At 43.2% G+C, this 13081-nt stretch overlaps 1 protein-coding gene across 1 annotated transcript in view; it reads right to left on the bottom strand.

The window, feature by feature from the left end:
- dchs1b (dachsous cadherin-related 1b) overlaps positions 1 to 13081 on the bottom strand; it is a 77962-nt gene that overhangs the window by 55979 nt on the left and 8902 nt on the right. The window contains exons 2-4 of the mRNA XM_031872537.1: positions 7951 to 8796; positions 7633 to 7830; positions 6659 to 7432 (exon numbers count right to left, since the gene is read on the bottom strand). Of these exons, the coding sequence (XP_031728397.1) occupies positions 6659 to 7432; positions 7633 to 7830; positions 7951 to 8778 (1800 nt within the window). The 5' untranslated portion in view covers positions 8779 to 8796. The remainder of the gene's footprint in view (positions 1 to 6658; positions 7433 to 7632; positions 7831 to 7950; positions 8797 to 13081) is intronic.

Raw genomic sequence — 13081 nt, 5'->3', positions numbered from 1 at the left:
GGAAACAAGTGCTTGTACCGCCCTTTACCCCTAACTTATCGACCACCTGCTGTTTCAAACTGCAGAACCTCTCCCAAAGCAAATACAATCTAGAGAAATACAGGAAGCATCTAAATGTACACCAACTTAACTCAGTGTGTTATGAAATTAGATTAGTGTGACCAAATGAACTATGGAAAGCCTAAGGATCACCTGCTGCTTACTTGTGTTCGTGTGTGTGTGCATTTTTTGAGTTCAACCACAATATGTGAGTCTGTCTGTGTGTGTGTGGGTGTGTGCCTGTGAGTTTGTTCCTTTCACTCTCAAGCTCCAGTGTAGGAGTGAGAAGCAATAAGAGATGACACTGACTGACAAAATGGTGGCCCAGACAGAGATAGAGAAGACGTCTGGACGTCAGATAAGTTTGAAAAAGAAACACAATGCAAAAGCAGCCCAGGAGAGCTGGGATAGGGAGATAAAGGCTGGAGAGAAGAGACAGATAGAAAATGTGTGCATGTGTGTGTGAATGGCTTCAGCTTTGTCTGTGTTGTATATGGAGGATCCTGTGCCTGCAGCTGTTTGATATCAGTGTGTTCCACTGAGGAGCTATCTCGACTGTGTTCCCGCTAAAGCTGAACGTGTCCGCCACGTCACTTTCAGACTGTGGAAAGACACGTGCTGCACTAAACTTTTCAATTAACGCAATTATTTTCTTTACACATTTTTTTATTTTTGTGGATATTCAGGAACTCTTCTTTCCTCTTGCACATGTGAGCCAATAATGTTTACTTGCTTAGGTCTATGGATTTTTTAAATAGAATATCTTTGGATTTGGGATATTTGGTCAAACAAAAGAAGCAATTTCAATATTTCACCGTTAGGTGTGAGAAATCACAAAAGTAAAGTAAGTAAAAGTCCCATGAGAAGTGAAACTGATGCATTATTGTGTAGTACTGAAATGCTTATCTTTAAAATAGTCCACTGATGCAGAGAGAGACAAAGAAAGAAACTGTTTCCATACTTGAGTCTCACTCGCTGATGGAAGATTGATTCCTTTAAAATAGGCACAGATAAAGTTGAGATCAGTACAGGAGCCTCGAGGGTAAAAGCCCACGAGACATGAGGTAAAAAGTTAAGAAAAAAAAGAAAGAAAGAATGGAAATTGAGATACTCACTAACAGATGAGATGAAGAAATGGAATAAAAACCAGTCAGACAAGAGAGAGACCGAAAGAAAGAGAGGGAGAGAAGAAAAGCCCTCATTGCCATATGGTACGGAGTATTGGGCTTAATGAGGCGTGAGGCCATTCTCTCTAGAGGCTTCGGCCAGTCAGATCACACTTGAATGAACACTCTGATAGGGTTAAAACACAGCATATGCCAACAGCTAGTGATATGGAATCAAACTACTGCTTCTGAGGGGGAAAAGGAAAGACAAAATCATGATTTATTCAACTTGGCCCAGAATCCAACACCCATCAAAGAGCTGAAAAATGAAATCTGTCTGATAAGAGAATCTGGGTGCTGAACTGTTATAGATTTGCACTAATGTGATAAAAGACTATACAGTTTCAGTGTTGGTAGATTCACCAAGACCTGTATCATGTCTCTTCATTTGCAGGTATTTGCAGGTAACATGGAGGTTCATATAAGATCTCAAGGATTGTAACGGAGATATTTCTAAAAACACTCTCATAAATTCAGACCAACTGTTCTTTTAAGACGGGCATTACCATCATGCAGTTATCAAATAAAAGCCCACCTCATTATGTAGAAAGTTTAGCGCATGAGCGTAAAACCAAGATGGATTTCGTTCATGGCTTCTGAGCTTCCAGTAGCAAACAGGTGATGAATTCACAGTACGTGTCGATGGATGCTATGAGAATAGTTCGCATGGCCGACACACCATCCTGATCCCTCATCACACACATCCTGTCAACTTCACTGGCAGCTGAGAGATGTGTGAGTCGGCAGGGGAGAGTGGGAGACAGAGACAGAAATACAGAACCAGAGAGAGAGAGAGTAAGTGTGTCAGAACACGGGCCAGCTGTTAACAGCATGAAACGATTGACCAAATTCTTGGATCTCGCTGGTGTCTGTTTGTGCGCGAACCCAACCATTTGTCAGCGCTGATCACCTGTTAGATGCAACTGAGGCATGTGTTGACAAGTGATCGCTCCAACCTGCAGCCTTTCTTCCCGCAGCTATTGATGCTAGCAAATTAAACACACTGACAGATTAATTAAAACACACAAGATAAAGTTTCAACAGAGCGCGGCCGTATTAAGGCACAGCTGCCACTGTTCGAGAACAAGCATTGAAGGAAGACATCAAGCGGACGATAAATTTCATCGTACCCCCCCCCCCCTCACATTTTCAAGCTTAATAAAAAATAGAGTGTGTGTACTGTGAGTCTGGGCTGTAGGAGAGCGTGAAAGTTCGAAATGGAAGCTAAGGTTCGGTCTGGTTTTCGCAGGGGTCAGATTCAGTGCGACACCAGCAGGAGACTGGTCCGGTGTTACAGGAGGCTTAAGAAGAACACCTTCCTGTTTCCAGGCTGTCACCAAATATCTCTGGGTCTATTGGTTGATCAAATGTGATTAGTCTCAGTGTGCATGCGTGAATATGTGTTTTAAATATGATTAGTATTTCCTTATAGAGCCGTAGAGACTTTAGCCGCGGGGTTCCAGACTTCGGACTTCATACCAACATTGCTGATTGCTTTGACAGGCAGACGTGCTGTGTTTGTTTAAGTGGTTTAGCGGGAAGTTCAGGAGGACTAACTCCACCTGTCAAAAGAAACCTCTCCTTTCCGATATGTTTTTGCTCTATTTCAGTCGCCTTCACACTACACTCACACTTAAATGTTCTTGTGTGACTCTCTGTTCTTGTTTTACCTGACTACCCACAAGGTCTGCTCAGTAGGTGAAATAATATGTCTGTCTGTCAGAAAAATGTAGTCCAGAGCAAGATTTGGCCACATTTGACTGGTGAGAAGGAAATCGCCGCCATGAGGTTAAAATGTCCCCTTGACAAGCTGTTTGGTGAATGGCAGAGCATCACAAAGACCCAGATTTCGGAAGAAATTTGCAGTGGGCAGCTGTGATTTAATGGTAAGGTTGTAATTCCTCCCCAGAGGATGCACCGTTTCTATTTTGGATATTCCTGCACCCCTTAATCTCAGGTCCGAATGTCACTTTATTTGCAAGCTATATCATAATCAGGGGCATATTCATGTTGCTTTAGGGAAAATCCCTCTGGATTTAATTTTACCTCCAGTGCTAGCAAGAATGTACGAACAGCAAAGTCGTCAGTGTTTTTCTCATTCTGTCCAGCATTTTATACTGTGGGGCGTAAAGAACTCATGGGCCTCCAGCACGGCTTCCAGGTTTTATTCATCATTCACCTTAATTCACCACCTTATTTCTTTTTGATTCTGAAAATTATTCATTTTTATAGCATGATGTCAAAATGTCATCTACCAACAGCACCATTACACTGTTGTACGGCAATGCCAGCAAGCTATTCTCTACAGATTTGTACATCTCCCAGCTGAGCACATCTGTGCCTCTGTTGAGATGATTAAGTGTTGTTTAACGAGCTTGACCAGGAAACCACATGGTGAAACTCACCGGGGAGATGCATCACCTGCTGAAAGTGAGTTACTGGCTTTAAAAGTGTACAAGTACACAAACACAGATATGACATACAGGAATGCCTATACGTAGATATACACACGCATGTAAACTTTGTCTTCTGTTTTGCCGTCTTGTTCTCAACTATTTAATTTGTCCTTCGTCATGGTCCCTTTATTTCATTTGTACTATTGATCCATTTGAGCTGAGTTTTCTTTGTTCTTTAATCAATGTGTCTTCTAGCTTGCATCTCATCTGTTGATGTCTGTTGGTACTTTGAGGCTTGACAAGAGCGTGCATGTCGCTGCTTGTGAGATCACGCTAGATGTGAGCATGTCATTGGATTTGACAGAAACTCTGCAAGGCCCACACAGGAGGGAAATACTATTTGTCTCTAAAAAAAACAACACAGATTATACAAGAAAAAGAGAAAAAGAAAACTGATCAACTCAGGGGCATTCAAATAGGCCCCACACAGATCAGATGATTCCAGCAATATTTGCACGCGAATAAGAGTTTTTAAACAATGAAAATGCTCCTCTCTAAAATATGCTTGTCACTTTTCATCATCAGCCACAATTCACGCTGTTCTCATGACCCTTACCTTCTCAGGATATGAACCTGAATCAGATGGATGTGCATACAAACACACACACACACACACACACACACACACACACACACACACACAGAGGCACCATAACCTCTCCTGCCTGGGAAATACTTTAAGGAAGCGGGGAAAGAGGAAAGCAGGGAAACCAAGAAATAAATAACTCCTTTGTGTCGCGGCTACATAAACAGTGCAGCACATTACAGATTACTTTAGTAGCCCAACTGATAAGAAACATCCTACACACTATTGCTGCTTGTATGTGTGTGTATTTGTGAGTGGAGACTGAGAGAAATCAAGAGAGACATCAAGAGAAAGATACCAAAAAAGACAAACTGAGCAAATAAGTAGCAAAAACAGAAACCGAGAGAATGTGAGAAAAGAAAAAGAGAGTTTAGGGAAGACTAGTTTTGGCAGAAAAGAAAACTACCCCTTACCTTATGTGTGTATGTGTCCCATTTCATGAAACATTTCATCTGATAACATATTTCCTTGTTTAGATTTTAAAGATTTGCTGATTTTCCCCTATATTTATACAAATTCAAACAGAGCCAGTCAGTCCAGTATAATAATTCCTAAAGTCAAACAGTGAAGTGATTGTTATCTATTGTAAATATTGGTTAAATTCTGAGAACATTCTGCCTTCGCCTCGACTCAGTTGGGAACGTGACGAACCCTCACAACTTGATGGCCGGTGCCAAATAACATCACACAAAAATGTAGACGGGGTCTACTGGACCAGCTGACCCAATTCTTCACATTGTCACTTTCTTGACAGAGTAAAATACCAATTGCTCCACAATCTCGACAGCCGGTTGGCAGGCAAAAGGAGAAAATACAGAACAGACCTGGAACGACATCCATTAGGGTATGATGTCAGGTATAACATCATTTGCGTGAGTGTGTCCTGTCTGTGTGGACACATATTTCATTGGCCCAGAAAAAAAAGTTTACTCGCAGGCCCCTGTGGGCGGACTCTTGCCTGGATCTTGAGGAACGTGCCGGAATGAGCAATTCAAGCCTTAGTCACTCACTTTGGCATCAAAACCACCCGTGGTGTCTGGCGTGGGATTACGCCTGCACCTACTGCCAAAATAACTGCAGGGTAAGATTAAAGAAACGACTAATGGTTGAACTGTTGCAGCAACTGGAATCGAGGTCCAGGGGGTTCATTCAGTCGGTTGAGAGATAAAGTAATTCAACAGAGCAGCCTAATTAGGAGCAAATTACAGGGTTCAATAATTCAGCAACAGACAGGCTGTATCTGTGATTGTAAAGACAAATCGGAAATGAATCACATGAAGGCTGTATATATCCGTATTGCTTTTTTCTTTTCTCAATCCTTTCTCAGGTTATTCCATCTCTCTTTTTCCTTTTTAATTAATCTGCATCTCATATCCCTCCCCTTCATGACGTTCCCTTACTTCCCTCATCTACTGTCTTCCCAGGAGGCCCATATGCAAGTTTCCACAGAATACCAACTAGTTACTCTTTCCAAATACATGCTACATGTATTCAACTACCGGTATTTTTCTAATTCCAGTTCGGCTGGTATCTTTAGGGGTCCAAAACCTATTATTAAAGCCACTGCATGTTTTGGTTTTAGCAGTAGGCACTCTTTAAAATGCTGAGAAGCAGAAATGCTGAAATGTCATCAGCTTCACGGCAGAGGGTGTAAAACCAACCTGTAAAAACAGTCTAAACAGTGCCTGATGCAAAGTTAAGACCTTGCTGGAAGACAAACAGCCAGTCATCCTTTCTTTCATTTCTCGGGAGAGGTCCTCCTCATACATAAGACCTGCTGGAATCTAGATAAAAGCGAGACAGCCGAGCTGCCGCACGATACCGAGGGCTCACCCTACGCTGATGGCTTGGTTACCACGGCAACCAGATGAGGTGAGCGAGAGGACATGCCGGCACAGAGTAAATCTCCTCACAGTAGAGTCAGGAATGCAGGTGAAGTCTGCCTCCCTGCCCCTCTCTCTCCGTTTCTTTTTTCTCCTATAAATCATTGTACCCACTCTCATAGCTCAGTTTTTATGAATCACATCACAAGGCTTCCAAGAGCAAACCTTTCTGAAATAAAACTTTGAGACTGCTTTCCCCTTCAGATATGACTGATTTCCAGACTCATTTGTATTAATGTATAAACCAGGCTTTTGCCGGGGGAGTAATCAGAGAGAGCTTACGGGGAAAGTGAAAAGAGAGAGTGAACAAAGAGATGACAGGACAGGGGAGGCAGTGAATACTTGGTTTTGGCTGCATAAGTAGAACAACAGTGTTGTGGCCAACATGGTGCAAGACATAGCACTATGAGAATTCAAAAACGGCAGGTCTCCTACAAAATAAAGACGAGCAGAGTGACAGAGAGCTGGATAAAAAGATTGAGAAGGAAAGAAGGCTGCAGAGAAAACTTCTTCAGGGTGTTCTCTTACCTCTAGGAAGCAGGTCCCAGCTGGGGTGTTCTCCTTGATGGAGGCATTGTAGACGTTGATGGAGAACACAGGTGTGTTATCGTTAACATCCTGCAGCACAATGTCCACTTTTGCTGTGGAAGACAATGGCGGGCGGCCGCTATCTGTTGCAACAACGGTTACACTAGGTGCTGGCTCTGATTCGAAATCCAGAGCCATCGCTGTGGTAATGATCCCAGTGACCGTGTCGATAGAAAACCAATCAGAGTGAGAGTTTTTGCCCTTGAGCAGGCTATATCGAACATCCCCATTGGGGCCCTGGTCCTTGTCCCTGGCAGTCACTTGGAGAACAAAGGAGCCAGGATAGACAACCTCAGGAATAGTCTGTCTGTAGGCCTGCTGGTCGAACAGAGGGGGGTTGTCATTGACATCAGTCACCTGAATGGTGAACGATGACTCCGCCCTGAGGGGAGGTGTGCCGGAGTCGGTGGCCATAACTCTTAGATCATAAGAATCCCGTTCCTCTCGGTCCAAGACCTGGTCAACATATATCAGGTAGATGATGCTGTCCTTGGTTGTGAGAGCAAACTTCCCATCACCCCCCTCAAGGGACACATTGACGTTGGCGTACTCTCCATAGTCTGGGTCTGTGACAGATATCCGAGCAACGTACTGGCCTGGTTGGGCCCCTTCGGAGATCCTCGGAGAGCCGTCCTCACTGAGGAAGATGATGGTCATGGTGGGCTGGTTGTCATTGAAGTCACGGACATGAATGGTCACAAACGCATTGGTCACCTGAAAAAATTTGCATTATTTATGTTACTTTTATTTTTCAAAAAAGGAAATTTGTCAGTGTTGGACTGAGCAATCAATTGAATAAAAAACCTGGTAACAATGACCCTTCAGGAAGACATATTATACAAAACAAGATATTACCTGTCATCATTAACGGCACTTTATGCTTAAAGCACTTTTATGAATAATAATGCAATTACCTCAGGGTGGCTGGCGTTATCCCTGGCCTGGACCACCAGTTCATGAACCCTCTTCAGTTCATAATCCAGGGGCCTATTCAAAGTGATGACCCCAGACTTGATATCCATGACAAAGGAGCGATCAGGGTCACTCTGACGCCGGTTGATTTCATAAAGAACCAGACCATTATCGCCCTCATCCTCATCTGTTGCAAACACCTGAAAAGATAAGAACGTCTTTGAAATTAAAATGACCATGGACCATGTGGATTTTCAGACAAAAGAACTGTTATTGAAGTATTGACTCATTATCCGAACACTGACAAGACTCGAGCTAACCTGTAGGATGCTGCTGCCTTGTGGGAGGCTTTCAGAGATAATAGCGTGGTATCTGGTCTGATTGAAGACCGGCGCGTGATCGTTGATGTCCGTCACAGTCACTTCCAGGGTCATGGATCCCATCCTTCTGGGTGATCCCCCATCAAAGGCCTCCAGAACCAGGGTGTACAATGAGCGTTTCTCCCTGTCCAGAAGTCCATTGACCACCAGGTCTAGATACAGCACCTTGTTAGAAGCTCTCTTGGTCTCCAGTCTGAACGCCTGGCCTACGTTGCCCTCTCGAATAGCGTAGCCTTGAGTGGTCAGCTGGTCCTTGTCTGCATCTGTCGCAGGCTCCAGAGAAAACCTTGTCCCAACTGCGGTGTGCTCAGGGATTTTAAGAACAGCTTTCTTTTTGGGGAACATAGGTGCATGGTCGTTGATGTCGTTGATGCTGATCGACACCTCAACAGTGACTCCTGTCATTGTCACAGCGATGAAGCTATAGTGATCCCTTTGCTCACGGTCCAGACGGCGTGCGGTGGTAATGATGCCTGTGGTTTCATCGATGTTGAGATCATTGCTAACACCTGTGCTCTCGTGGTCCGAGATGAAGTAAAGACCCCCAGTTTCACCAGGCGGTAACCCAGCGCTGATGTCACCTACGATGGTCCCAGCCGGCTGTTCCTCATCCAGCTGGAGCTCCAGTGCTCCAAGGACAGTTGTAGACTGAACAAAAACAAGGAGGATGCATAAATAAAAGAGTGGCTTTTGTCGCCAGAGACTTGAACACACACAAGGTCCGCTGACCCAAGCCCTCCGTCTTGACCCTTTACTTGTTATCGGCATGGTTGGGTTCTGCTACACCTGGGGGAAAGAAAAAAAGAGAAAGAGAAAAATATCAGACAGAGAAAAGATGTATTTCTTTAAGTAACGATATATTTTATGATGTGTGGATTGAGCGATTGAACAGCTTTTTTTTCATTCTCTATTTGAAAATATCTTGAAAATTCACTTAGCATAAAATTAAAACGTTTTTTCCACAGTGGAGTATGTATCTTAAATCCTTACATGACAGTGTGCTAACACTTTTACAATCCTCAACCTATATTAAAGACACTGCCTGATGAATGTGAAGATTTTCCCCCATTAAATGGACATTTTTGGAAAGAACTCTTCAGCTGGATCATGAAGATTTGAAAGAGCATGAAAATGGAAGTCTAAATCTGTCCAGGATCCACATTGGCTTGAGAACAGAATCATAAACTATATTTATCTGAAGGATAACAAGTTTTATTCACTGGGTGAGAACATTTTAAAGTGTCCAGAGCAGTCACACACTGAAATCCCAAAGAAAAACACATTAAAGACACTGAAATGGGCAGCAAGATCCTTTGAAAGATTTTCTTTTATGATAGAAAATGCTTACACACACACGCACACACTTACCAATATATGGAATGTATGAGAAAGTAAGTCTATGGCTGCTTCAGCAGGGGAAAAGCAGCCATTTAAGTCTGTAAGCTTAGCTTCTATGTTCCCCAAACTTTAAATCATGCACAAATCCATAAAGATAATATCGTCCTCATGCTAATGCTATATCAGTCGTATCAGTCATAGCTGGATCTAATCATGAACAGATATACATATTGTAACTGTCTACAAAGGCATGCAACACTTCAGGGTCAAACACTTTTTGCCAAAAAGTCTTTTGAAGAGTGGACTTGCCTCATCAGTTGGCACATTGACTGAAAGAAAGGCAATCACAACAGCTCAAAGGCTATCTAAAACTCAACTGACACTGCCTGAGTTATCCTACAGCTAACCCACCATATGGTACTTACAGAAACTTAAAACACACACTAATAATTATTTGCAAATGCTATTTGACCCAGGTTTGACACACATACTTTTGGAAACTGACGTGAAATTCTAAAAAGTACAAATCGAACCTGCATGGCCGCTCTTATCCCTCACGAGATAGATGCTCATTTTACCCCTTGATGAGGTCCACAAATATTTAGATTATGTTCAAAACGAGACCAACTGTTTATGCATGTTTCTCTCGTATTTACAAGGGAAGATTTATTGAGCGTATGACTCTTGAAAACATCCTGCAATGAGGAGGGCCATCCAGCCCTAGCATAACTCATTCATCAAGCCCAAGAGACCAGAGGGATGCTGCTTTAACAATCTTTTACATTGAACACCTAAACTCTCTGGAATGTGAATGAGTCCTGCCTCTATTGGCTAATGTTTGGTACAAATCATTATAACTATAAATGCGTGGTGCAGGTAAAGGTCCGGTAGCAGGCAGGACGCTAGTTGTCGATGGAGGTTGTTGGCCTTTGCTGGACAGCCATATTCACCGAGACAATCACTCCCCCAGTGCATGTATAGTCTGGACAGTTAACTTTAGGAATGTCTTCCACCTCTAGAGAGAAAGCCAGCTTGCTGCCGGCTGCAGTATCTGCACATACGTTGAATTGTAGCATTCACACTCACAAATACAAAAAGACCACAGACCGACCTTTTTGCAGGCTGATTGTAAGGGAGTCAGCTATTTCATACAAAGGAAGAGAAACAGTTTATTTTTTAATAGACAATAGTTCATCGGAGTGAGGTTACATTCAGATCACATGCTATTGAGTGAATACAACTCCGTAATTAATTTTAGATTTCCAAGGCTCCTGAAGTACTTTTGCATGATATATAGAGCAAATAAAAAACATTATTCAATATCTAATGAATCCTCCTGCAATCATCCATCCCGCCGGTCTTTCTACCGACCCTGACCTCCTGCGGTAGTTTATGAGGCCTCCGAGGAAAAGAGATAAATAAAGTCTATAGCTCCAGTGGGACAGAGAGAGAGACACTGATACTGGTCCCTCTGGTCCGGTCACTGATCTCTACATCTGGTCCAGACGGCTGCTCTGGACAGTTGCTTCACTCCTACGCAAAGAGGCAAGCTGAGCTGAGCAAGGACACCCGCCTTTCTTTTGTTGTGGTTGCTGTGTGTCAAAGTAGTTGGAGTGTTTCTGTTTATGGACTGTCTGCCTTGAATAAGGACGAAAATAGAAAAAAGTGGAGGTCGCACAGAGACAAATAGGGGTGTGATGATGAAAAGAAACCTTTCTGCTGCTGGGAGGGAAACTCAGAGTCAGAGCCTTTGGGGTCCCCACTGTGATGAGATGAACCCACGATACCCTGAATTACCATAATGCAGCCATTGACACACCACAGAAAAAAGAAGGAAAGAGAAGGAAAGACTCGATTTAGGACATAATAGAACAAGTAACATTCTGAGGGGTGATTACAGTTTGCTTTGGCCTGGCTGCTTTATTGTCTTTAGGGGCCACTGAGCTGTGTAGGAGAAACTCATGATTGAAAAACAAAAAGTCGGAAAGGGAGTATTCCAGAATGTGCGGTCTATATGCGAGTCTTTTTACATCCTCTCTCCCTCATTGCTTCAGTTGAGTGTCAATGAAAGGTTATATTGATGAACAAATCGCAAGGCTGCAATCTGTCACTGTCAATGAGCAGTTGGTGGATGACATCATCTCCCTTTTGACGTGTGCTGTAATACTCTTGTGTTTACAGTAAAAAACACAAGCTGATGAGGGATGGAGAGAGCAAGGGCTGAAATATTGCTCATGCTGAAAGGCTCCTGGCAGAACAGATGGCCAGTGGAAAAGACCACCTGAGTCACTCCCTCTAGTGGCACTCTTTATAATGTTGTGCTAATTATGATAAATTACGTTTCTAATAGTTTACATCTTAAATCCAAAAAACAAGTCAAATACAACAAAGAACAAGCTTCAACCGTTTGTCTGGTTGCACGGGTCTTTGTACGCCTGCACAACACATGTGCATGCGAGCAGTGACATCATCTCTGTGCGACCGCATTGACAGACAGTGCAGACCCGGAGGGCTCCATGCAGTCTCAGCCACATTTTATCTGGCATTGTGACCCCATAATCTGCCTCTGGTGTGTGCAAGCCTCAAAGCCTCAAATACATGGGCCTCCACTCTTAAGTTCTGTTACCATATAATAGAAAACCATATTGTTTTCTATAGGATGTAACAATTTAAAGTACTACAGTATATGTTTGAGGATGTGTGCGAGTGTGTTCACACTGTAGTATCTCAGTTGTGAGGAACAGATTTTCCTTATACAGTGCCAATTCTAAACAGGCCTCACTATCTCCCCATCCCTCCCATGTCCGTCCCTCCTCCTTTCCTCCGGCCGTCCCCTCTAATGGATTTAGCAGATCCAGTAGGGCACGCCATAGCTACCCGTGGGCCAATCCAAACAGGACCAAAAGTCACGAAGTTCCAAGTAAAAAACGGCCACTCAATACCGCCATGTTTCTTGTGCTTTGATGGAACAGCTCAGGATTGCAATAGTTCGTCAGCGGTTGAGAGGTCTGGCATTGGCTGTTGATAGTTGGCAGCAACTCATTGAGCCCTGAAACTGCTTCTGTGCCACCCACAACAAACATTGGTAAGGTCCTGTGATTGACAGTAAAGCCAGACAGGGGAAAGAATAAAGGGAAAAGCTTGCTAAGTGAAATACACAAGTTGAGATTAGAAATACAGTAATACTGCCGTAAAAACAGACACTATATACCACCTTGCCTTTTAAAAGCAAAAATACAATTTCCAAATGCAAAAGTCTGATTTATGGAGGAATTTTCTCTTCTTTTTTTTGCAATCCATGCATGTGCACTATATGGTGTTAAGCTACTAGATTGCTGTAGTTCTGGTGCCATTTAAAAGCGTAAAAAAAACACTTCTCAACAAGTGTACAATTACAGGGTGGCTAGAGCAACACCAACACTTTAAATGACTGAGAATGAAAGGTTATACCTGGTTGTGGTGAAACAGGCTGCAGCGGTAATAAGCTTTATGGAAAGAGGGAGGGAGGGTTGAGAGTCTGGTGGGGGGGTAGAGGATGGAGGAATGCTTTGCTTCTCAGTATTCATGTCGTTTGGGTTGTGTGTGTGTGTTTAGGGGGACGACAACTCTGACCCCCGTCTCCGCTTTGAGTCGCCTTTCCCTGGATTTCTGGATATAGACGTCCCATTACCAAACCCAGCTGTCACCAGCTCAGCTGTCTCAGCACTGTGAGCATTAATGTGTGTGTGTGTGT

Source organism: Anarrhichthys ocellatus, unplaced genomic scaffold, assembly GCF_004355925.1.
Source record: "Anarrhichthys ocellatus isolate YVR2014 unplaced genomic scaffold, GSC_Weel_1.0 scaffold65, whole genome shotgun sequence".
NCBI classification, from domain to species: domain Eukaryota; kingdom Metazoa; phylum Chordata; class Actinopteri; order Perciformes; family Anarhichadidae; genus Anarrhichthys; species Anarrhichthys ocellatus.
This window is presented reverse-complemented; position numbering and strand designations above follow the sequence as displayed.